Raw genomic sequence first — 25,975 nt, forward strand, 5'->3', positions numbered from 1 at the left:
TTTCTTTACAAATAAAGCGGGGAAAATTTTTATTTTAATATAAAACTCTATATATTTCTTATCTGGAAGGAAACAGAGCCTGGGCTTTTTAGTTCAGCCCAACTCGTTCATTGATTTAGAGCCAATAGAGACAAACCGTAGGATGCGAGAAGAAGATACGATAAATATTTTTGACGCAGGTTCGAGGGGGGAATCACTCCGGAAATTAAGGCCCTGGAATCCCAATCTTGCCCTTGCTCCCACGTACCGGGTTTGTACAGGGTGTTTCTGATAAGTCTGTCAGAAATAAAGGGGGATGTTCTTTGGGCGATTTTGAGTTGAAAATGTAACTTTTGCCACAAGGAACACCGTTTTCGTAACTTCTATCTCCATTTTGCCAATCCGGACCACTGTTTTCAAGTTAAGATTGGAGTATTTTAGGGATGACCCCGTTGAGTTTAATTAAGAAACTGAAAGACAATTATTTCTAATTTAATTAAGGGGTCATGCCCAAAATACTCCTTTTAACTTGAAAACAGTGGCCCGGACGGCAAAATGGAGATAGAAGTTACGAAAACGGTGTCCCTTATGGTAAAATGGAGATAGAAGTTACGAAAACGGTGTCCCTTGTGACAAAATGGAGATAGAAGTTTCGACTCAAAATCGTGCACCCAAAGAACATCCCCCTTTTTTATAACATTCCTGAAAGGTTAGAAACACCCTGTATATTTTTGTATTGCTCGCATCCAGTCTTGAGGGTTTATGAGATCCACACTTATGCATGGTTCCAAGTGGTTATCCCCTCGGCCTGTGCCCAATTTTCTTAGCTGCAGGTCCGCGGCCTTAAGTAAGGGCTTTCTCGTAAAAGTTTTGGGAATCCGTGGGTTCCACTTGGTCGCGTTTCCTATAGTTGCGAAAATGACGAGTTGAATTAGCGTTATATTTTCACTGGTGGCAATTAGAGCGGCTCACCAACTCTCTCTCTCTCTCTCTCTCTCTCTCTCTCTCTCTCTCTCTCTCTCTCTCTCTCTCTCTCTCTCTCTCTCTCTCTCTCTCTCTCTCTCGCCGTTTCGCCACCTATACCCTTGCCCAGCTTAATTATAAAAATTTGACTTGACAATATACTGGCGGGAAAGCTAAGCCCATCTTCTCTAACTTTTGAGGAGTGAGATTCAGGTAACGTGTCTCTCTGTAAAGTGTACTGGGACGTTGATTTCATGATACTATCCAGGGTGTTACTGAAAGGTCTGTCAAAAATTAAGGGGGATGTTCTTTATGCGATTTCGACTCGAAAATGTAAAACTTCTATCTCCATTTTGCCCTAAGGGACACTGTTTTCCAGTTATGAACATTGGAGTGTTTTACGAATGGCCCCTTAAATTTAATTAAGAAGCTGAAATATATTGCTAATTTAATTAAGGGGTTATCCGTAAAACACTCCAAACATAAGTTGAAAACGATGTCTCTTTAGAGCAAAAGGTTATAGATCATTTTCGGCTATAATTTCTGATAAACCTTTCCGAAACAGTCTGTATACTTTTTAGAGCAGCTCTTTCGGTATTTACAGACGTATATCAAGGTTTGCCATCGCAAAAAGTTAATTTCTTCATCATTTCCTGGTTCTTTTTAAACTTACTAAGTTCAGAATTAATGCAATTCTTAAATGGCATACTTATGAGGAGATATTTTACTTATGTATGATTCCATTCAAAAATTGCCATTGGCTTTCTCGTCTCAGATTATAGCTAGGACATTAAGGGACATATGCATGAACTGCGAGATTCAAATTTCGCGTTTGGGCCGACGGTCGTTTTAAAATGGTCTTTTACGGACTCGTTTCCTGATGGAAGCTATTCCAAGGTAATTAACAGGGACTCTAATTGTCTTTTAACGATTTTTGGAGGAAAGCGAGAGAAAGAGAGAGAGATAGGTGAGCCTGGATTTAACAGCGAACTGGTCTTAGGATTAGTAAATTTTAAAATCATTCGGGAATATCATTAAATTGGAATGTTAATGGCTATAATTGATTAACTTTATGGACATGTTATACCTTACCGATTTTAATTATATAGGAAAGATAAATATTTGTTTTAGCCAGGATTGTTATTGTTTTTACTGTAGAATATTTGTTTTAACTTGTAGAATTCTTGTTTTTACTTGTGGAATACCTGTTTTAACTTGTAGAATACTTACTTAAATTGCCTGTGGAATACTTGTTTTTGCTTGTGGAATACTTGTTTTTATTCGTGGAATACTTGTTTTTATTCGTGCAATACTTGTTTTTATTCGTGGAATACTTGTTTTTATTCGTGGAATACTTGTTTTTATTCGTGCAATACTTGTTTTTATTCGTGGAATACTTGTTTTTATTCGTGGAATACTTGTTTTTATTCGTGCAATACTTGTTTTTATTCGTACAATACTTGTTTTTATTCGTGCAATACTAGTTTTTATTCGTGCAATACTAGTTTTTATTCGTGCAATACTAGTTTTTACTCATGAAATAATTGTTTCCGCTTGCAAAATTATTATTTTAGGTCTAAAAATATGGTTTTTTCTAAGAAATTTATATTTTTCAAAGAAAATTTATAGTTTTTTGTAGAAAGTTAAAGTTTGTGCAAGAAAATGAATAGTTTCCTGCTTAAAAATTGATGACTAACGCTCGAAAATTTTAATGTTTTTCGCCATAAAATCTCTGGCTCTCGCTAAGAAATTCAACTATAACCCTTTAAAATATTTAAATTGTATCTTAATCCCGCGCTCGCCACAAAACCCTTAAGTACTTAGTACTTACGTTATATCATTTTAAATTTTAATCCAGTCCGGGGGAGGGAGGAGTTCATTGGTGCAAAACTAATCAGTAATCTCTAGCAGTATACGATATGACGCCGTACAATCTCGAGTGCCAAGAGGAACTCTCGCGTTAAACCAGATCCCTAGCTCTCAGCTAGCGCAGAACCCCCAAAACTCTCTGGGGGATGATGCCCCTTCTCATTACATTCCTCAGCAGGTGCCCCCCCCAAACCCCTCCCTCCCCTTCCAACTCTTAGAGATGAAGATTAATAATCGGGATCCCCGAGAAAGATGGAATGTCTCCAAAATATACAGGAGGACCTCGCTGATGAATGGACCCTTAAATCTTGGGTAATTAATGCAACGATATCTCTCCTCCCCCGTTTTGGTTTCATTAATCATGTTACCTCGAACAGAGTGGTTCAACACTTACCTGGCATAAGCGAATGAATAATTATACCTAATAAGTTTCGAAATTATGTATACTTGAAATTTAATATTTCTTATGGATTTTATAAAGCTTATAGAAAACAAAAAATATACAGGGTGTTTCCAATAATTCTGCATCCATAAATTAAATTAGGGGATGTTCTTTGGGCGAATTTCAGTCGAAAATGTAACTTCTATGACATTTTGCTGTCCGGGCCACTGTTTTCGAGTCAAGTTTGGACTATTTTACATATGACCCCTTAAATTATGTCAAAGTGATTGAAGTTAATGTATTCCACTAAGCACATCACTAAAAAAATATATTTTCGTATTATTTCTTGTGCTATTTAGAGTTAACAAAGTCCATGAGGCTCTACCCTCTTAGTTACCATCCAAATGGTCGATTACTAGATCCCCGTGTGCATTTGTAAAGCTTTTACAGGAAACTCGCTTCCCTGTTGCTTGTACGATGGGCAAGGGAACCCTCCGTCTTATGTCTATGAAGACACGCAATACAGGGAACTCCTGGGCAATGAGATACGAGTAATAATGTCCCTGGGCCTTCTTCCCCAGAGTTTGTCCAGGGACTATCCGCCTTTGTTACTAGTGCAAATGAACGTTGTATCTCTGTTTAGACAATTCCTATAAGAGAAAAGGGATCCCTTTATTGAATAAGCAATAAGACGATAAACCTTGGCTACTTGACGATAAGCAAATCAGGGAATTAAGGCAAATTCTAATACGCGCTTCGTATAACAGGATATACTTCCTAGCTCTTCAGAAACTTCTATCTCTAAACTTTTATTCCCTCGAGTGTCTGAAATAAGCCCTATTTCCAGCCTATTTATTGACCTATTTCTTATTTGTTTTCAAAAGAAATTCGCGAAAAAATCAAACGGTATCTGAGAATAAGGCTTAGTTCGCTCTTTCCATAAAGAGATTAGAAATCACGTGACTAATGATTCGGAGTTACGACGACGTAATATTTGTTTCATCATTTCATTTGGAGTTATCCGAGAATTAGGCTTAGCTTTCTATTTCCATAAAGAGATTAGAAATCACGTGCCAAAACTAATGATGCTGAGTTATGATGTAATATTTATTTTCTCGTTGCATTTGGAAATATCCGAGAATTAGGCTTAGCTCTTTCCATAAAGAGATTAGAAATCACGTGACGAACTAGGAAAAACCGATGATGCGGCGTTCTTCTGGACTCTGTGAAAGTTTGGGCAAGGCTTAGTGTCGTTTGTAGCATCTGTTACAAGCGATTTCATTACAATTCCCTCTACGCCAGACTTGGAGAAATGTTCCAGTAATGTTCGAGAGGGACTAATGACTATTTCAAGACTTTTCTTTTGAGCCAAAGAGTATTGGTCAACTATTTTTAGGCCTAATCAGACCCCTTCTTGCTGACACCCGAGTATACTATCCCATGGTCTTTGTAGGACGAATATTCGTCTTTTGCCAAAGTCCGCGTGTCACACCGAATATAAACGAAGGCTTAAAGAAAGAATACAGTATATTCATCCAAATATGCAGCTGTACGATTTGAGTTTGTTATTTGTTTGTTTCGCGATTATCGCGGGATGGAACGAAATTGAGAATTTATTTCTTCTCGTGATGGTGTCATTTGTCACTGTTGTTGGCTCAGTTTTGGGTAGAGGGTTGACGTTACTTCGAGTTAAACCCGCTGCTACGTTTGTTTTACAAACGACGTTGGCCTCCTACGTGCCCAATCTCTCCGTTATACCCTTCCTTATTTAGGACACGAAAACTGTAGCCGCGAGAACGATGGATTGAGTGAATAAAAGAAGAACGCCATGAGGGTACATATAGGCAAGCTCCGGGAGAACCATTTTTCAATCGAACGCCCTACAGCGAAAATGGACCCCCAATGGGATACCCGGGTTACGTTCGGGGGTTTTGTATACTACAAAATATTGAGTACAATATAGTTCGCACTTGTAAATATAAATAATTCACCGTATCACTCTCAGCATCAAAGGAAATAGTGAAATAACAGAAATGGGAACTTACGGTGGTATAAGGAGAGCGTTGTATACTTCCGCTTCAAATTTTATCACTTTTCGTCTGAAACTTATTAAATTTATGTCTGGGATAGTTATGAATTTTTCACTATAGTTTGAAAGCTCAAATGTTGTCGTGCGATCGCGACCAACCAAAGCTCTTTTACAGTCGACCCAATACAATATACCATAACCTAAGAACGTCGGAAATCGGTCCTAAAAGATTTCGTATAGCTATTTGACATCGCCGAAAGATACTACATGGTATCGTAAGTAAAATAGAATCAATAAGTACGAAATCCACTCAATGAGATAAGTTAATAAAGGTGTGTTAATTTCGAAGTAAAACGTGATTTCCTAAACCCCAATTAACTTGTTAAATAATTTTTGTTGCCAATCAAAACTAGCTTTGGTATAAAGTAGCAACGTAAGTTCAAAAGATATGTTCCTTAAGTTTGTCACTGGTTACAAACTGGAGCTTGTCATGAAGTGACGTAGGTCATAGATTCGAGGTAAAGCGACGCCTGGTCAGGCGCTGGTAAAAGCTTAGAACAGAGTAAATAGGACGATGGACTGCAATTATGCAATACCGTGTGTAGTTAATTCTCGCTTGTCATTCTCGAACTAGATCGAGCTGTAAGTCTCTAGCATTACGAAGTATAGGAAGTGTCGTCATACTTATGGAACATATCTTATAAACTTATGGTAGCAATCAACCCACGTAGAGCGAGTTAGGTAGATCCAATAGGTATAAATACCAAGGAGCTAGTAATATTATATGGTTTTAGAGTTGACCACGTCTTGTCTTATTTATTGTTACGACGTTACTTCCGATGGTACTTCTAAAGGGACACTATTTTTTATTGAAGGGTTTTTCCCTTTTTCCTTATTGATAACCGAAGAGTTCCCCGTAAACGGCCCCCGACCCCAGCCCATCGAGGACCTGGAGAGGGGATTTAGCCTTTGGGTTCGACCGTTAAGGTCCCTTTCCTTCAGGGGGCTCTTGTGTCTTTATTTTCGATAGAATGTTGGATAGTTTATCTCAAAAAAGAGAGAGGACCAATTTATCAAAATCTTTCGATTGATGCCCCGGAGAATGGATATCTGTATATTTACGTAGGGGTCATAGAGTAAAGAGACCTTTTTGTAGGGTAAACATCACTAAATCGCTTGTAAAACGGAAGTTACGGGATAGACTGTCTATTTGTGTATTGGGTTTCTACATTTTTGACTTCGAGGTTGTATTTCCGGTATAACCAGGGAGAAAAGAGGTAAGATGGAGTGGAAAAGATCATGTGCGACCTGCGGAATGCATTGAAACTCTCCCAGTGTACCTCGTGCACGCCTTAACCCTTTGGTAGATGATTGTTAAGAGCTGCATCGTAGCGCCTCTCTATTTGTTTGAGAACTAGCCTCTATTTTTAAAACGTCGTTTGAGATTCCGTACTGTACGACCCTACCTAAACGCTGAGGATTCTGGGAAGACCTCGGTGCTGTATAGATGGGGGTTCAGAGGCAACGTTACAGGTATGTGGATTACCACTCCATCACTCTCTCCTTCGAGGTATAACCCCTTGACCTACGACAATGGAACAAGTTTAGTAATTGAATTTGGTTCATCTTAAATACTTATTTAATTAAAAATTAGTTCTCGGGTTTGAACTTAACTTTAAAAGCCGCAAGTGGCTATGGAGAAAAAAGCTTCTATCTCATTGGCATTCTCGGCTATCGCTAAGCGCGTCAATATGTCACGTGGTTTTAATGGATGTACTTTTTATTCTTCTTGCCATTCTTCGAACGTTCTCGAAATATATATAGTTGGAAACGGCAATTGCGTCGTCCCTCCAAGCGTGTAATAGGCAATCTTGGATCTTTGAACCATTTTCTTACGTAGACTCTAAGCGCCTTGGAAAATACTAGAATTCGAATCACGGGTTTACAATAGATTGGAGTCTTCCAAGCCCATCAAAGTTTATAGTGTTCTTTTATTGATATAGTTTCACTTGTATTGTAAAATGTACTTCATTCCTATTTTCGGTTTTTTTTTACACGCGCTGAGTATTCCTGCGCCACTGTTTGCTCGCAGGGATAGGTTACAAAAGGAATACATACAGCTATTTGGAATCGTGGTGTAGCCATTTTATTTTCTGAACGTATCTAGGCAGATTTTGTGGAAAGAGCTTGATTTATAATTATGTATGACGAATTTTTCCCGCGAATAATGTTACTGTATCTCGCTGGGTGTTGAGCCTTGCTCGCGACTGACCTCGCGTTGCTATACCAACCAATGAAATCACAGTTAGAAAAAAGGTCGAATCATGAGACGTAAGGGATAGTAAGTTCTCAGGCTCGCTTTGAAATTAACATTGGATACATGAGGGTACAAAATAATTCCAATTTTCTGTATGTATTCATGATTATACCAAAAACAAATATAAAATAACTGGTAGTAAGTAGCTGGGGGTGGTTAGTGAAAAAAGGGTATTCCTAACCTAAGTCTTGATCTCTTTCTCGCTAACGACGTCTTTGGCTAGAAACCAATCATCGCTCTATTTTAATATTATGTCATTATAATTTTTTAATATGTCTACGACAAAAATATCCAATTCGATTCATTTTAATTGGATGAACGAATGCGTTAAAAATTTTATTATTGCTTCGTGGAGATTAATATTTGATTAGATTTGGTAGCTAGCGCAAAACCAGGTGCTAAAGTCGACACCGAGTGTATAACGTTGTCTTTACTAATCTCATAATACGCCACCCTAACGTATAAAAATTGGATTTTAAAATATTTTTAATGAGTCACCTTTGTTCTTGATTTGAACTGAAAGCCGAGATTAAATTTTTTTTCATCATTCTTTCTTTTCTTTTTTTTTTCATTACAGACCCTTGGTTGAAATTAAAGTTGATACAGGACAGAAGATGTACGTGGTTGCCGCCTAAAGCCTTTTTACAAGTAAGAACAAACAGACCATCTTTTTTTATTATTTTTTTTTATTCAAACATTCTTATAAAGAATATTGCCTTTGGCTTCTTCCGTCGTGTTGTATGCATATCGCGCTTAGCGTCACTATAAGATTAAGGTAGCCGAGCGCGAAAATTACGCCTCAGTAGTTCACTCGGTGTTATACGTTTGAATATATAGCCCTATAATGCCCAAGTATGGGTCTGCCATTGGGGCGCGTTTCGGCGTTTCCATGCGAGGAGAAATTATTAAGAGATTGCTGGCCTAATGTGGCTTCTTTCCACAGGTAGAATCAAGAATCAAGGGTTAAGGGTATAGATAGAAATGATATGATCGATAGTAGGCTATGGTTTCGGCTTCTGGTGACTCCGCGAGCCACTAAGATATAAGAATATCGTCTTTGGACGCTCCTCTAGCCTTGTGTACAGGGTATTCCATAAAGGGTTGTAGGACCGAAATTTTGAGTCGAAGATGTATTTTCTATGACATTTTGGAATAAGTTGTGATTTTAAGAGTGTTTTACGGATGACCCCTTAATTAAATTAGAAATCATTGTCTTTCAGATTCTCACTTAAATTTAAGGGGTCATCTGTAAAATACGCTATCCAATCTTAACTCGAAAACAGTGTCCCTTAGAGCAAAATGGAGATAGAAGTTACATACTAGATTCAAAATCGCCCGTAGAACCCTTATGCTCAAGGAGAGAATGATAGACTTATGGTTTGATCATAAAAACCTAACCTTCTGAAACATGCCCTTTAACCTGGTACCAAAAACATACCGGTGCTGTAGTATTCGAGAAATACCGAGGAAGGTAACCTCTCTCCAAGGACCAGTAAACATTTGCGAAAGCATTTCCAGTTCGATAATTTTGAATTCGTTTTTAAAGTTTACATTACTTGAAATTTATCAAACTTTTAACGAATACTTTGATTAATTAGCGCCCCTCCTTTCTCGTGTTAAGAAAAAATATTCTTTCTTAATTTAATCCAATCGTATAAATTTCTTACAACATCTTGTTTTACTCCAAATAAAAAGAGCGCCCCGACTTTTGGAAGACTTCTAAGATTTTGCGAAAGGCGATCACGTTTTAAAAATCGGGAGCAAAAAGAAAAAAAATAATAAAATATTTTTTTTCCCCCTTGGTTAGGATATTTTTTTTTTCGTTTAGGGGAAACTTTAGGGTTGTTATAGGAGTTCTTTTTCGATTAACTCTGTCTCTGACTTGTACTTACCCTCGGGTTCAGTTAAAACTCTGGAGTAGTATAGCAGCCAGCTCTTTCGTCGCGATGTACTTACGGAACTCTGGATTTTGCGGGAAAAAAAGGCGGGAATTGAATAAGAAAATATATGGGAAAGACGACCTAAAATCTATTTAAGTTTTCCCTCCACGTTTCAATTTCCCAATGCGAATGCAATCGTGATGAAAGAGTTCGTGCTCTTTATAAACTAAGACCCATTTTTTCCAGGTAAAAATTAAGATGGGGATATTTTTTCTTTGGGCATATCTTTAGTTTGGAAGTACTTAGAGTAAAATTTAATGTACCCCAGGAAAGACCATATTCCATAGAGTAATAACACCGAGTATCATAATTTTCGTATCTAAAGTACTTTCTTTTTCTGCAAGGAAACTAAATTCTCATGATGGAATGTATCGAAAATTTTAGACCAGTTTTAAACTGGTCATAACTTTTGTTCTAAAGTACTTGGATTAAAATTGAAGACACGCGAAGTAAGATGCTATTCCATAGAGTAATACCACGAAGGATCATTTTATTCGTATTTAAATTACTTTCTCTGTTAACAAACTAAGGCTTTTTTTTATCAAAGTCATAATATTATTGACATTTATAGACCAATTTAAACTTCAAATAACTTTTGTGCTAAAGTACTTAGAATAAAATTGAAGTCACCAATAGAAAGACGACATTCCGTAGAGGAATAGCACCAAGTATTATTAATCCCACACCTTAAGTTTTTTCTCAGTAATTAAATTAATAAGAAAGTCCAAAACATGATAAATCGTAGATTATATTATTTATATTTTTAGACCGACCTTCAAGTTGTCGTAACCTTTATACTAAATTTCTTGGGAGTAAAATTTAACATCCCCCAAGACGTATACCATTCCATAGAGTAATAGCACCACCAAGTTCTTATCACTTTTCTTTTCTAATACAAAAGGGATCGAGTAACCAGACCCCATTGTATATCATTTTAATCTAACAACACACGTCCATTTTTCAAAGATTACAATCTTGAGTGTCGCCCTGAAAAAAAAAATCAGTTACTTAAGATCGGGGCAAGGGAAGGTTTCAAATTACGTCATGAACCATAAGGAGTCGCCTTCCCGCCCCAGAATATAAGAAAAAGAACACACACTGGCGCTAAGTTTGCGTCAAATTTCAGTTTATAGCAACGTCAGAAAATCAATTCTTCATCATTTTGACCTCCTATTGGAGCATACATAGTCCAAGCACCACCGATTTCTTTGACGCAATAGGAAGAAATAAGAGACTTGAAGCGTTCCTTCGTTCGTTCCTTCCCCGTTAGATCGTGAAAAGATTTTTGGTAAAATATATTGACAAGGAGCTGACGGCGTCCGAAGAGAAATATTATAGCTCAGTGAAAAAAAGAAAGAAAGAAGAAAAAGAAAAAATGTACTCTCAACCTGTCATTTTAAAACGGCAATATGAACCGTCTAACGACAAACATTTCAAAAAATAAATCTCTACACCTCTCTACTCGACCCTCTAATAACGTGAATCGAGAATTTATTACAATACCACCATAAATATTAAAGTGTTAAATCCCCTTGCACAGCGTCCAGTGGTCCTATAATTTCTATAAAATCGGATATTTTTGAACCTATAATTTCATGAAAGGTCCTATCATAAGTTTATAAGATACGTACCTTCCATAAGTATGACACTTCCTGTATTTCGTAATGCTTGAGGCTTACAGCTCGAGCTAGTTCGAGAACGACGGAAGCGAGAATTGATGACTACACGTGGTTTTGCAGGACTTCCATATTTAATCTGTACTAAGACTTTGACAGCGCCTCAACAGGCGTCTCTCGCTTTACGAGAATCTATGACCTCCCTCACTTCATGACAACCTGTCATTAGCAAGTGACAAACTTATGGAACATATCTTATGAACTTATGGTCCTATAAATTGTCTGTATTTTTGACTTAGTTTTCGTATCAAAATAATTATTTTCAAGTGTCCTTGATATTCTAGAATCCTCAAAATCCCCTTTTCTCGTGAATACAATGGTTTCTGTGAAGACAAAGCGCTTTCTAGCTTTCCCCATCCATTATATTGTATATCAATGCTTCAATACACGTCTTTAAAATGTCTTTCAAAAGTTGTCTGACATGCCAAGAAATTCGACTATTTTAAAAAAGTATTTTACGTTTGACAGCTATTTTTCAAAAAGATTCCTGTTTTACCGAAAAAAGCTTATTTGTATTTGAGGTATGTCAAGTTACTCCGATTTCTTGTTTTTACTTTTGAAGAGTTTTGTTTTTTCTGGACCTTTTCCAGTCGAAGTTTAAAACGTCTGTAGGGAAATCGCTTAAAGGTACGAATTTAAACGAAACTGATAGGGTATAAAATAATTTTCCACGCTTCGAGGCGCTAACTTTTGGTGGGGGAGGAAAAAGGGCGCGAAACTGTTTAGTACGTCGCGTGCCAGATTGAAAAGGCGCGATCTTGCTCGCTCGCTCGCACGTGCGTGGCTTCAATCTCCCGCCACTTTGAATATATTTTTAATCAACAAAGTATCGTGGAATTTACTCTTTGACCTTTTCACGAGCGAAACTTTAACCGTCTACGCGGCTGCGCGATAAATAATAATCAAATCAATCCTTCGAAATCGTTCAAGAAGGAACACGAAAAAACTTTTAACCTTGATTGAATTTATATTACAATTCCAGTGATGGGTTTTTATTTACACCGGAAGTAGAAGAGTCTATTTCCGGATTAATTTAACACTTACCATAAAAGAGTTTCCGGTAAAAACTATGTCCTATGATAAACTAAGGTTGTATCCTTATATATAAGTCTTTGTATATTGTTATCCTTTAACGCAGCGTTGGAATTAAGTGACCAGCTGACGCTATCAAAGTTTTTCTTTCCGTTTGGTCAGGATATGTGTCCCTGACTCTTCTTCATTAACTCCTTCCCTCCTTTTACCCATGTCCGTTCGCGAAGGGAACTGGTAAGCCAATCGATAATGGGACCCCTTCATAGAATCATACCGGGGACCAACCAATGGAGGGACCCAAGACGGGAAAAAAATTAAAATGGGACAGAAACAAGATGCTCTACATCAATATGCCTATATTGTTCGATTGCGACAAAGAATCCTGACGACATTGGAGTTGCTATACCAGATGATGAAAGAGCTTACACACTGACCGTAGTATTTTCTATACCTGGCCTTAATGGACCGGAAATAAGTTATTTCCAAGGAAATATTGCATGATGTGGTGCGAACAAATATTTATGATTTCTACTTCAATTTGTTCCTGCGTCATTATTTTGAACGCTAAGGACGTGAAACTTGGTGCGATTACTCTATGGAGTTCCCTCTTTCTAATGATACCTTAAAATTAAATTTAAGTAATTTAGATCGAACGTTACAGTCATTTAAAATTAACTTAAATTTTAAATAATTTTTTTTGTGTATGTTTAATGATCTCCAACTTCAACCGCTTCCCCAGGCATTATTTTAACGCTAAGGACATGAAACTTTGTGTAATTACTCTATGGAATTCCCTCTTTCTAATGATACCTTAATATTTATTTTAAGTAATTTAGATAGAACGTTACAGTCATTTTAAATTAACTTTAATTACAAATATTTATGTATTGTTTTTTGTTTTGGTTAATTTCCAACTTCAATCGTTTCCCTTGGCATTATTTTAATCGCCAAGTTCATGATACTCTGTGCTATTATTCTATGAAATGCTCTCTTTTCAACGGTGGTTTCAATTTAAATCTACGTCATTTAGAACCAAAGTTACGTGCGTCTTTTTAACGAAGCCAATTAAATTCAAATATTTTTGTCGGACGAAACAAATACTTTGAAAAATATTGTAGGAAAGTAAAGAGATATGGTTCTGCTCCGGAAAAAAAAAGAAAAGTGAGGGAACTGGGCGCCTGGTTATAAATTAGGCTTTGAGATAAAAAGTGAAAAATAAAAAAGGGTTTTTTTCCTTTTTTGGAAATTGAGATAAAGGAACCTTATCTTAGGATTAATGATATGATTTCTTTTTCGTTTGTTTTTGGCTTTTGCGGGAGAGAGCTTTTTCTCCCTCTCCTATAAAGAAAAAGGACAATTTTGGGAAAAGGAATTCGTTTGTTAAACTAACGTATCTCTTCCTTTCTCTCTTCCCTCTCTCTCTCTCTCTCTCTCTCTCATTCTCTCTGTCCCTCTCTCGTAAAACAACCTAGTAAAAAGAAATGGCTTAAAATTGTAAAACTCGAATCAACAAAGATTTTTTATCTTTCTTTTAGTTTAGTTTAGTTTCACGCATTTTGCTGTTTTTCAAGTGTACCAACCGAGACTCTTGAATTTGTTAGCCCTAACTGTATTTTAAATGGTCATATTAAACGCCCCTAGTCTTAACTCTCGAATTAATATGCTTAGCTTTATGAGTCGATAATTTTAAGAATTGACCATCGTACCTAAGCCTTATTCAAAACTCTAAAGCGAATATTTATAATCCTTAACTTTATTTGAATTAAATATATTAAATTTCGCAGGATATGATAATACGTGGCTTTTATACGTGATACCATCGCAATATCAAGAGTATATTTACCGAAGTGTATAACCCTATTCAATACCCCCTATCTGAGTAAACATACCCTGACATCAGCAAAACTCTTAGTCCTAGAAAAAATATACAGGGTGTTTCTGACATTAAATTCTGGTATAAATTAAGGGGGATGTTCTTTGGGTCTTCCCTAAAATACTCAAATCATAACTCGAAAACGGTGTCCCTTCTGGCAAAATGGAGATAAAAGTTACATTTTCGACTCAAAATCGCTTAAAGAATATCCCCCTTAAATGTATGGTAGACACCCTGTATATTTTATATAGGTTTTTTGGGAGACGGACCCCCTTAAACTCTCTTATAAGTTCTAACTTTTCAACGATCTGACTTTAATAACATCTAGCTCCTCGAGCGAATTCTGTCACTTCACCAGATTTTTTTCTTCAAAGGACTGGGGTTTGGGGCATTCTCTTAGAGGTCTACCGAGGTTTGGGGGCAGAGTCTTTCCCTATACATTATGCATTACTTCACATAACTCAATATTCGCCAGAACGTAAGAACAATAAGTACGACACTCGATAGAAAAAAACAAAAACAATTTCCTCCAACAACCAAAGTTGTTAAATAATTTTGTTGTCAATCAAAACTACCTTTGTATATTAATAGCAATGAACCTATGGAGGGTGTAGCTACAAAGCCAATAGGTATAAACACCCTCCAAGGAGCTAGTAAAGCCACGTGGTTTTAAAGTTAGTTGCTTGCCCCTTTATCTTGGGAAGTGCATATTATACAATAGGAAGTGCGTATCACACTTGTTGTTATCATGTTACCTCTGGATAGATATATATTTTAGAGAAAGTATTTTTTCTTTTTTTTTTCAACTGCACCAACAAAAAAACCGGAAGAAACGACGGTTTCTGTCAAGGGGATCGACGTAGGGAAAAGAAATAGGAGTTAAGATGAAAATGAGAATTTTTGGGAGAGGACCATGGTGTTTTTTTTATTATTATTATTTAAACAAAAAGTTTCTATCATGGATTTTATAAATATTCCCTTTAAGGGGATGGAAAAACTGAGCTTACGTAAATATACAGGGTGTTTCTGATAAGTCTGCATTCATAAATTAAGGGAGATGTTCTTTGGGAAATCAATTTTGAGTCAGAAATGTAACTTCTATCTCCATTTTGTTTGCCCTAAGGGACACTGTTTTCGAGTTAAGATTTACGGATGGTAGAGAGCCTTATCACCTTTGACCCCAAACCCACCAAATCAGTCCTCTTCAACCCTTGAAACGTTGCCTTTATACCTTTATTCATTCGGGTGAAATACTTTTCGCATTGCATTATGGGTAGACGTATAACCTCGCGCCCCAAAAGCGCTGTGTAAATATATTCAACCATACCTAAGGGCTACCCATACAAGCAAGTCAAGACTTGGGAAATACTGTTTGAGAAACCCTTTAGAAATGGGAAATGAGGCATCCAAGCGTAAGGGCAACCAACCACGTGATTATACCAAAAGCTTTCCCGCCAAAAAATGATCAGAAAAGACACCGCGCGTTCGCGAGAGATCCACTCTTTTCAAAATTAGAATAAAAAGAAAATATTATTAAGGAAGATTTGGGATGGGCTTTAAAAACACGTGCGAGAGTCTATTAACTAATTAATGAATAAATCCGCCAAACGAAATGCCGCCAAAGTTAAATGGAAAATGTCTATTTAAATGAATTCTTAATTTTAATTTTGGGATGGGCTTTTTATTATTTTTATTCGGTATGGTATTTTTTATCCTTTATTGTTTTTTTATACAGGGTGTTTCATAAAGCGTGGTGTCGGGCTGTAGTGCGTAAGTTCTATGAGGAATGAATTGTGGGTCGAAAATGCAACTTCAAATGACTAATTTTGCTTTAAGGTCCACCATTTTCAAGTTATGATTGTTTTAGTGTTTTACGGATGACCCCTTAAACTTAATTAAAAAACTGAAAGGCAATGATTTCTTATTTAATTAAGGGATCATCCATAAAATACTGTAAATCATAACTTGGGGCGAATGAATATTTTCGACTCAAAATCGACCGTAGAACTTTTACCACACTTCGGTCCTATAAAACCCTTTTCTAAAATTGTAATTTATAAGAGTAGTGACATTTACTCGCCCTTGAATGTATATAGATCTTTAGAAAAAATACATTACGTGCCACACCCATGCCCTAACCGTACTAATTATTATAATTTTTTCCCCTCGACGACGTATATATACCACTGCGAACCTTCATTATATAATCTAATTCGCTAATGTCATTTTGATGGTTTTTATTTTGTAGCGCCGCGTGCTGCATGCTCTCACCTGTTATTCGTTCTAGAGTCACGTGTTTTCTAATATATTTTTCTATCCCTCTTACTTAAGCCTTTGTTTTTAGTTTTTTTTTTTTCCTTCGCTAAGCCTTGTACCGTAACGCTTTTAACGTATAAAAGTTTATTTTATGATTAAACTCTGGCGACTGAAACCGATGCGTGGAAAAGAAGAAATTTATTTTTATGTACACGCGGAGAAAACCATAAAATAAGGCGGGAAAACTGGAGATAAGTATTTTACGAGGTCTGCGCAAAGTTTTAAGGATGAAAGACTTTTGGGACCTGTTTTTCAATATTTTGCTTTTATCGATTATATTTAAAGTTTGGTAGTAAAAGAACCCGTCAGGAATATTTTGGGTACTTTGCAAATATCATACCGGGCACTACTACTACGTTTATTAATATTATATTTAAGTTATTAATGTATTAAGATAACTTTACTAAATTTGCAATAACGGTTCCAGGAAAATTCGATAAATATATTTTATTTAAAAATGAAATAGGTATCTTCTTTTCCAAAGGTTTTTTTCTCTAAAAGTTACAAAAAATAAATTGGTTTTTCGTACATTTTTGGAAAGAAAGCAACGGCTTAAATACAATATTGATAAATTTTTAAGTTCGGTTTTGAAATTGATTTATTAAATTTACTTTGAAAAGAAATTAAATTTATTTTTCATATGCCCCTGTATTGTAACTTATCCTTGAACACCAGCGGGTTAAACATTTCTACAGGGGCAATAGGATTAACAGGGAGATGAAAACCCCTGTATGGTATCTTTCCCTCTAAGTAGTTCTAAATTATTTTTGATTTTTATTGCCCCTTTGTTGTAGCTTGTCCCTGAACATTGGTGTATTGCTAAAAAAAAAAAAAAAAAAAAAAAGTATGTACCAATAGCTTGCGAGCCAGTAGTGGCTCCTCCCTGTTTCAAAAGGGATCTACTAAGAAGGCAAATAAAGATTCATTCATTCATTGCGGGTTAAACATTTCTACAGGGGCAATAGGATTAACAGGGACATGAAAACCCCTGTATGGTATCTTTCCATCTAAGTAGTTTTAAATTCTTTCTTGGTTATTTAAAACAATTTAACTTTAAATGGGTTACCTTCCATATATAACCGGGATGGTCTCTTTTTCCTTCAATTTCTACGCTTCTTAGAGGGTTGAATAGTACTATATTAGGCCTAGTTTCATGGCTATTACAGTGTCGCGCGCGCCATAAAGCACTACTGGCCTTATTATTATATTTTTTTTCCCGCGCTTTTTATGGGTCCTCTCTCCTACCGGCTTAAGGGTGACGTTTTATCTCTGTGGGGGTATTTTTACGGTCCTTATTCTCTCGTCTAGCATCTTCTGATTGATGGGAATTAGTCCCTTCTATTAGTTATACGACCTGACTTAGTGACTTATTTCTTTCCATCTCAAGCTTCACAAAAGGATGCGTGGGACAGGCTCTTTATTTTTATTTTTATTATAACTATCGTCTGCTTCATAAATCACGTGCTGCTCCTTTTTAAATTGTTTTCGTTTCCAAGGAAAGTCTATTTAGTTTTCCCGCCAAAATAGTGTGTTTTCTCGAAAAAAATTAAATATCTCTCTCTTTCTCTCTCTTCCTCTCTCTTCCTCTCTCTCCCTCTCTTTCTCTCTCTCTCTTTCTCTCTCTCTTCCTCTCCCTCCCTCTCTCTCCTACATAAACATCCAGTTGAATTAAACATTTTTCCTAATTTCCCAAGTTTCTCCTTCAAAATTTCCTTTCGAAGTTTGATAGATTTCTTCTTTTTTTTTTACAGATAGTTTAACCCAAAAATAGCCCTATATCACGTTTAAAAGAAACGTTTTAGTCAGGCTGTAAAATCCAATAAAACAGGAAAAATAAAAAAAAGAATATCCTATATTTTGTATATAGTAGTAAACATCTGGTAGAAAGTAGTAGTAGTTGTATGGTATGGGTAGCCAGGCGCGTTGAGAATTGCACTTGGTCGTTGGTTCGATAAAACCAGAAGGATTTAATCAAAGAGGCGAAGGGGACATCGGTGATTGATCCAGAAATCTCGGTAATCAGCTACAAAAGTTTCTCATCTCCACTGCTATCCCTTCGCCCCCCCTCTTCTCTTTACCCATAGTTCCGTGGGGGGTTTTGAACTTTTTTATTATCCATGGCGTATAGAGGGGCTATATACCAAACAATAGGAGCCCCCAATTTTTTATTTTCTTTTTAAGCCTTGGTCTTTCTCTTCTTCATCGTCTTCTTCTTCATTGAATGAAGCATCCAATTTAGTTGTTTTTTATATTTTACACTCTCTAGCCTATAGCGTAAGTAGAGTCGTTACAATAAGTATGATAAGCATTTACCGTTGAAGTAACTCTAAATTAAGGTTTCTTCTCATGATAGGGGCAAGTTTGTTCCTTTCAAAGTCCTTAAAACCAAGGAGGATTCTCAGGGAAGGGTGAGAAATTTGAGATAAATAGGCATGCGTGCTAACTGTGGAACGACTGAGGTTGGGTGGGACGCCAAAAATGGGGGAGGAATACTCGGACTCAACTGTAATTGGTCAAGAAGGGCTACAGTCGAGCCAATTACAATTGAGTCCGACTATTCCTCTCCCATTTTTTGGCGTCCCACCCAACCTGAGTCGTTCCACAGTTAGCGCACCTATTTCTCTCAGATTTAGCACCATCCTTGTTAAAACCCTGTGATATTTCTAGCTCCTTGGGTGTTTTTACCTATTGGTTCTGCAGCTCACCCTTCATGGGTTGATTGCACTACTTTATAACATAACTAGGCATAGTTTTGATTGTCAACAAAATTAGTTAACAAGTTGGGTGGGTTGTTGGAGGAAATAATTTTACTCTGAAATGAATGAATAAACACTTTAATTTTTAACGTTGGGTTCACTTCATTTTGTTATGTTACTTACACTACAGGGAGTTTTTTTATTTTTTTTGGGCCCGTTGAATGAACTAGTTTAAAAACAAAAAAATAAACAGAATCTCAGTCCCCCAAAGACAGAATAACTCTTATAAAAAAAAACCCGCAATCTATCCCCATTGAAGCTGATGTGTTTACCCCTGATTTTCAAAAGATCTATATATTTCTCTTTTGAAAAGTTTGGGATACCCTCCCTATACGTTAGTTAGTTATTTTTTTATCATTTATTTTAAATATACTTTGTTTCAATATGTATAAAACTACAGCGCGTTTAGTAATGACCTAGTTCTGCGTTTCAAAATATAGACCTTAAGCCTATTTTAAGATAGTAATTTTTTTAAAAAAGATGCTAACTAAGCCTTTTTCGTGAGAAAACAAACATACCTCGCGTGAATGTATGATTCGATCTTAAAGGCATAATCTAGGGCAATCAAAAATAAACCCGGGGCTCTTAGCTTCCGTGTTTTATACCCCAAAAACCCCTTCAAGGAGAAAGAACCGCGATGCCCCATCGCTCTAATTCTCTGCCTAGATTCGGCACGTTTCGAAAAATTGATCTTTTAGAATCTAGCTTGGATCTCTTCTCTCTCTCTCTCTCTCTCTCTCTCTCTCTCTCTCTCTCTCTCTCGCTCACTCTCTCTCTCTCGCTCTCGCTCTCTCTCACTCTCGCTCTCTCTCACTCTCTCTCTCTCTCTCTCTCTCTCTCTCTCTCTCTCTTCTCTCTCTATTTCTCTGGAAGAGCCCCTCTTAGATTCCTTATTAAATGAAATAGGTTTTCCCAAAGCACGTTCCAGATTAAATCGACTTGAAAATCTCTTCAAATTAGGCTTAGCGTATTACAGCGTTTATTTATTGGGGGGGGGCAAACTTGACGTCTGTATTCGGTATCAGTTCAATTTTGCATTTGCAATCATTTTTTATTTTTTTCATTAACCACTTTTGAAGTATATCAGAACTCCGAATTTAAGAGGGATACCATTCTAGGAAATATTTGCCCCGCTTCTTCCCTTTATTAAATATTTGGGATTCGAGTTCATAGATTTTCTCTTAATAATATAAAATGGTGTAATTTACAGTCCAAACTATAGTCCCGAATCATTTCAACCACTCCTTATATACGATGATTAAATGTACTGTCAAAAACTAGCGTGAAGCCTTTGTCACAAATGTTTTAAATTGGTTTTGCTTCATTAATAGTTAAGCCTAATCCTCTTTTCATGCCTTAAAAGCCTCGTAACAAATGCGGTTTTTTTATCTTTTACAGGATAAAAAAGGGTCAAATTGTAAGATTAAAAATGGAAAGAAACTGCTGGAAAAACGACTTCAAGATCGGCTTAAAGTAAGTCTTTAATATTTAAGTATTTTAGAATAAGAATGCGCGCAATATTAGGAGGTATTACTAAGATTGAATTTATGAAACTGAACGGGACATAACAGTGTAATCGAAAATTGCCTTAACACTTTCGTGGAGGAAACACGAGATTGTTAGGCCTAATTTGAAGAAGTTTTAAATTTAGGCTTAACTATAAAATGCTTTCCGCGAGAGAAAAAAGCGCGCGTAACCTTTAGCCCGCCTTCAGTATCATTACTTCATTCATTATGTATGTATAGACATATCGATGGAGAGTTAGGTCTCTTAATGGATAGTCAATGATCAAACATAGGGAGTTAAAACTAGCCAAAATTCTCGGCGGGATTGGAAACAAGGGTTATTAAGGATCTTCTCTTCCGTTCAGTCTAATGATACTGTATTAGCCAATCATTATCTCCTCGGGCATTGAATTCCCCCGTTTAAACTATCCAATTTTGTAAATTAGGCTTAGCGTTGTTGAACAGCCTAAAGGAATGTTCTTCCGCATTCTAGCTATAGTAGGTATGAAATACTAAGCCTACATCGGACCGAAATAATTGTTGAATCCCAAATCGGGCCTTGGCGCGAAGAAATAATGAGTTTAAAATTCTTTACCGGGCGAGCTGTCGTTTTTGGAGATTACCTACTTATATTGAACCAATACGAATAAAGGTGGGTAGTATGAAATATCTCCTCTTATTTTCCCGCCTTCCACCGCGTTGTTTCTTGACAAGATAATATTCTTTCGATAATGGTAATTTCACTATTGAAAAAAACAAAATCAATAATTCTTTTTTCTTAAAACTTTCTAAGATTTTTTTATCACTTCAAATTATAAATCTCCGGTAATGATTTAACTTTCAAATGATTCTTGAAGTTGCAATGAACGACTTAAATCTATTCGCTTAAAAAAACCTGCACTTTGAACCAATTTTTCGATAAAAAATTTTTTTTTTATTACTCCCTTCTTTTTTAAATAATTCTCGAGGGTCCCTAATTATTCTTATAAAAAGCCACATAACAAAGAGCGACCGTTAAGTTCTACTTGACAAGGCTTTGTTGTAAGGAAAACCTTACCTTACCCATATTTTTATCTGAAAAAGAAATAAAAGAAAAAAGGCTAGCCCTAACGGTCCAAAAATGAGTAATAACTCTTAGAAAAATTATATTTTTTTTTTTCGAAATATTTCAACCCTTAATTCGAAATTTTTGCCATGTCTATATTTTTCTTATCAGAGCTATATAGTACTTTAAACTTTTTGACTGTTTACAAATTAGTTGACAGGCAGTGTAAAATGACGTAATACAAAGGCTTAACGATTGAGAAATTTGACAGGAACGATTTGAAATGATTAATTACCCTTTGTTAGAGTAGCGCGTGAGCAAAGTTAGACCATTTCGGCACGCGCTGCCAAGTGAAAAATTTGATTATGAAAGGTATAGATTTATCAAACTATAGCCTTTTTATCAACCCTTCAAGGGTAGAAGCCAAAAGGGTGCCTCTACCGTTATTGTTAACCCTACCCTTACGCGCATCGTTCTGCGCATGAGTATATCGTGTTTATAATTCCAAGTCCCTTATAAGGGGTGTTTCTTATAAGTCTGCATCCATAAATTAAGGGGGATATTCTTTGGGAAATCGATTTTGATTTTTGAGTCAAAAATGTAACTTCTATCTCCATTTTGCCACAAGGGACACAGTTTTAGAGCTAAGATTTTAGGGATGACCCCTTAATTTTAATTATGAAACTGAAAGACAACTACTTCTAATTTAATTAAGGGGTCATCCCTAAAACACTGTTAAAATCATAACTCGAAAACAGTGGCCCTTGTGGCAAACAAAATGGAGATGAACGTTACATTTTCGACTCAAAATCATGCACCCAAAGAACATCCCCTTTAATTTATGCCAGACTTTGTATACTTTTCTAACACGTCACATTCTGCGCCGAAGTAGATGCGCGAAAGAACTTTTTACGGACTCCTTCCGTAGAGTCTCCCTATAACAAGTGATAAGAAACGTATCACGTGATAGGTATCTCAGAGATTTATAAATGTTTTTTCTTCCGAAATAAAAACCAATTTCTTAAAGCGACAAAAGTTTTCCAAGCAAGTAGACGGAAAACAGCTTTCTCTCTCTGTGTGTGTCCTTTCTACTCTCTCTCTCTCTCTCTCACTCTGTCTCTAGAGAAAGATAGAAAAAAAAAATAAAAGGTTCTTTTGTAGCACTGTCGGTTTTCATGACCACGCGTAGTTCGACCAATCTAATTGCTTTTTAGTTTTAGTTCGTTCCAGCGTTACGAGAAATCCTCCAACACAAAGTTGTTGGAAATACTTCAGACCCTGGGCTAGGGACCCCTGGATACTATAGTTGCAAGGATATACGGTATAAAAATAAAACTTGGATGCTTTAAGTATAACGCTCGAAGAAATCGATGTAATCGGCGTAATTGTATCGTTACAATACCATATAGTTTTTTTTTATTTTTATTTCTCTTCTCTCTTCTCTATTTTTTTTTCTTTCATTCCTGAAATAGTCTTCGTGTTTTAAAAGTATATTAACTCTCAGGTAGAAGTTATCAGTATATACAGGGTGTTTCTGATAAGTCTGCATCCATAAATTAAGGGGAATGTTCTTAGGGGTGCACGATTTTGAGTCGAAAATGTATAACTTCTATCTTCATTTTGATTGTCCTAGGGGACAATGTTTTCGAGTTATGATTTGATAGTGTTTTAGGGATGGTCCCTTAATTAAACTATTTTCTTAATTAAATTTAAGGGGTCATCCGTAAAATACTCCATCCAATCTTATCTCGAAAACAGTGTCCCTTAGGGCAAACAAAATGAAGATAGAAGTTACATTTTCGACTCAAAATTGATTTCCCAAAGAACATCCCCCTTAATTTATGGCAGACTTATCAGAAACACCCTGTAAATATTTGTGTATGGTACATTACTTACGGAAAGTTTGTTCCTTTCCATTTTAGTGTTTTTTGGTTTAAAAACGGGTTATGGGCTTAAGCTAGTTTCGGGCAACTTTAGAACAATCCGATATTATTACCCCTTTTGCTGCTTATTTCCTATTGCTTCTTCAATTCACTCTCCAATGGTTGCTTACTACTATATACTAGAGCTAGTTTATTATTTTTTTTTTGGCAAAACAAAATTATTTATCAAGATGGGTTATTATTTACGGAATTCATATCTAAAACCACGTTCGTCCCTTATCGTATCTACTTTAGTCTCGTACTTATTGTTGTTACATTATTTATTATATATCATAATATACCTTTCTGTCGATAAAATACCTGAGTGCATCTCTGTGTTTATCAATGTACTTCCCAAATGTCAAAAATGTGTTCAAACTTTTAAAAGGTCCACGCTATATTGGCGCATTGATTCAATCATGGATCTTATATCTCCTATGTAGAGGATGGGAAAACTGACTTTGCGCTTACAATACTAAGAAATATATAATAACATGAGTTAATAATATGTTAGCTCCCTATAAGTTACTCAGGCAATTCATTTTTATACTCCAGCGTTTTCTCCCGCGCCGCCGGCTTCCCAATTATATGCGACGCTCTGCGGCCGCCACGTGAACGAAAATCTTATTTACTCTTCTTTCCGGTTTTTCCCCGGAAGCGCGTGTAGTGGAAGCTAGCCAATGATATCGGAGCTATTTAAGCTGCCGAATATTTCGCTCAGTAGCCTCGGTTAAAAAAAACAGTGAAGAGATCAGTGGATTGGATTTAGCTCAGTTGTATAATTTTCTGGTTTCCAGTCACAATAACAACTCTTATCTTTAGCATTCTTAATCAATATCGGTAAATTGCATTGAGTTCCTGCATTTTTTTGTCTCAGTACTGACACAAACGCCATGATTTAATGTTAAATTGTTAAAACATAAACATTCACGACTAAAACAACACTCCCTTGGTGAAAAAGCAGCCGGCGACTCGAGGTCGAGAAGCCGTACGAGCGGGATTTTTTTGTCGACAAGAGAGAGCGCAACATTCGGATTTTTCCTCGCGCGGGCGAAATGAGAAGAAATCGCTGGATACATTACGCCTATGGAGCCTGAGTAACTTATAGGGAGCTAACATATTATTCACTCATGATAATAACTGAAAGGTTCCATAGCTTTCTAGTACATGTACATCAAGGTACGTTTTCTAAATTTCACGCTAAATTGCATTCGACATGGAGCGTGCCATTGGAACTTTGTTAACACGAAGGCAGAGCGTTACGCGATTGGTCGGAGGTGCAAGTTTCATATAATAAATGAAATCTGCACCAGCAAGGAGTTCGATAGCGTTCTAGTACATCAAGGTACGTTTTCTAAATTTCGCGCTAAATTGCATTCGACATGGAGCGTGCCATTGGAATTTTGTTAACACGAAGGCAAAGCGTTACGCGATTGGTCGGAGGTGCAAGTTTCATATTATAAATGAAATCTCAAACTAATTTGAATTTTAAAATTGTTGGGAGGTATTTCCTGGATGTAGATTGGTCTTATAATCGATAAAGAATCACTTAAATTCCCCTCAAGTTCACTATTCTTGAATCAGAATTACACCTTTACCGGTCCTCTTGAGCATTTTAAAGTCCGTGATTCAACTATAGAAGGTTTCTAAGAAATAAAGTACCATACAGGCATCAGCAACAGATTCTCTCTAGATTTTTATCCAAGTTACCTTTTTTTTTAGTTGACAGGTGCTTCACGTTTCCCTCGTTAGTGTCAGGTTATCTTGTCGCTGATTTTAACGAGTATTTGGCGTGTTCAGTAGTAGTTATCGTGACGTCATAAAATCCGCCATTCTTATGTTGTGTGTGTCCTTTCAATGGATATAAAAGAAGGGGAAAAAAAATATTAGGACGGTTTTTGTTGTCTAATTATGATGGATTTAGGAGGTGGGTTGGACCACATTAGTCTTTTCAGGGGGACCGACCTTCTGTTTGGAGTTTTTTCTTTGCTTTTATACGGGAGTTGTAGTACAGGGTTAGTATAGTGTCTGGGGAACCAAAAGTCCTTTAAAAGTCAGGGTGTTATAATTTTATTTTATTTATTTTTGTGTTACTAGCCCTTCAAATTAAACGTGCCATATGTAACTGACAGAAATAAGATGATTGATTCGTATACTTGACATATGGAAATATATTGTTTAATATATTTTTTTAATTAATGGTTTTTATATTTTTTTATGAAATTTAATACCATGGGAAAAGCCAACTTTCAGGGGCTAGAAACCTAATGTATTTTCCCATAGCCCCTGTAGAAATGTTTCACACTCTATACACCAATGCTCAGGGCAAAGCTACTTTACAGGCGCCATTGAAAAAATATTAAATTTGAAT

The 25,975-nt window shown here is 36.3% G+C and overlaps 1 protein-coding gene across 1 annotated transcript in view; it reads left to right on the plus strand.

Annotated features, from left to right (window-relative positions):
• ASPP (Ankyrin-repeat, SH3-domain, and Proline-rich-region containing Protein) overlaps positions 1-25,975 on the plus strand; it is a 75,647-nt gene that overhangs the window by 17,860 nt on the left and 31,812 nt on the right. Inside the window, exons 4-5 of the mRNA XM_089840022.1 lie at positions 8,117-8,187; positions 20,531-20,605. Of these exons, the coding sequence (XP_089696148.1) occupies positions 8,117-8,187; positions 20,531-20,605 (146 nt within the window). The remainder of the gene's footprint in view (positions 1-8,116; positions 8,188-20,530; positions 20,606-25,975) is intronic.

This window comes from Phalangium opilio, unplaced genomic scaffold, assembly GCF_054372755.1.
Source record: "Phalangium opilio isolate 3A_F unplaced genomic scaffold, DU_Popi_V2 ptg000048l_1, whole genome shotgun sequence".
NCBI lineage: Eukaryota > Metazoa > Arthropoda > Arachnida > Opiliones > Phalangiidae > Phalangium > Phalangium opilio.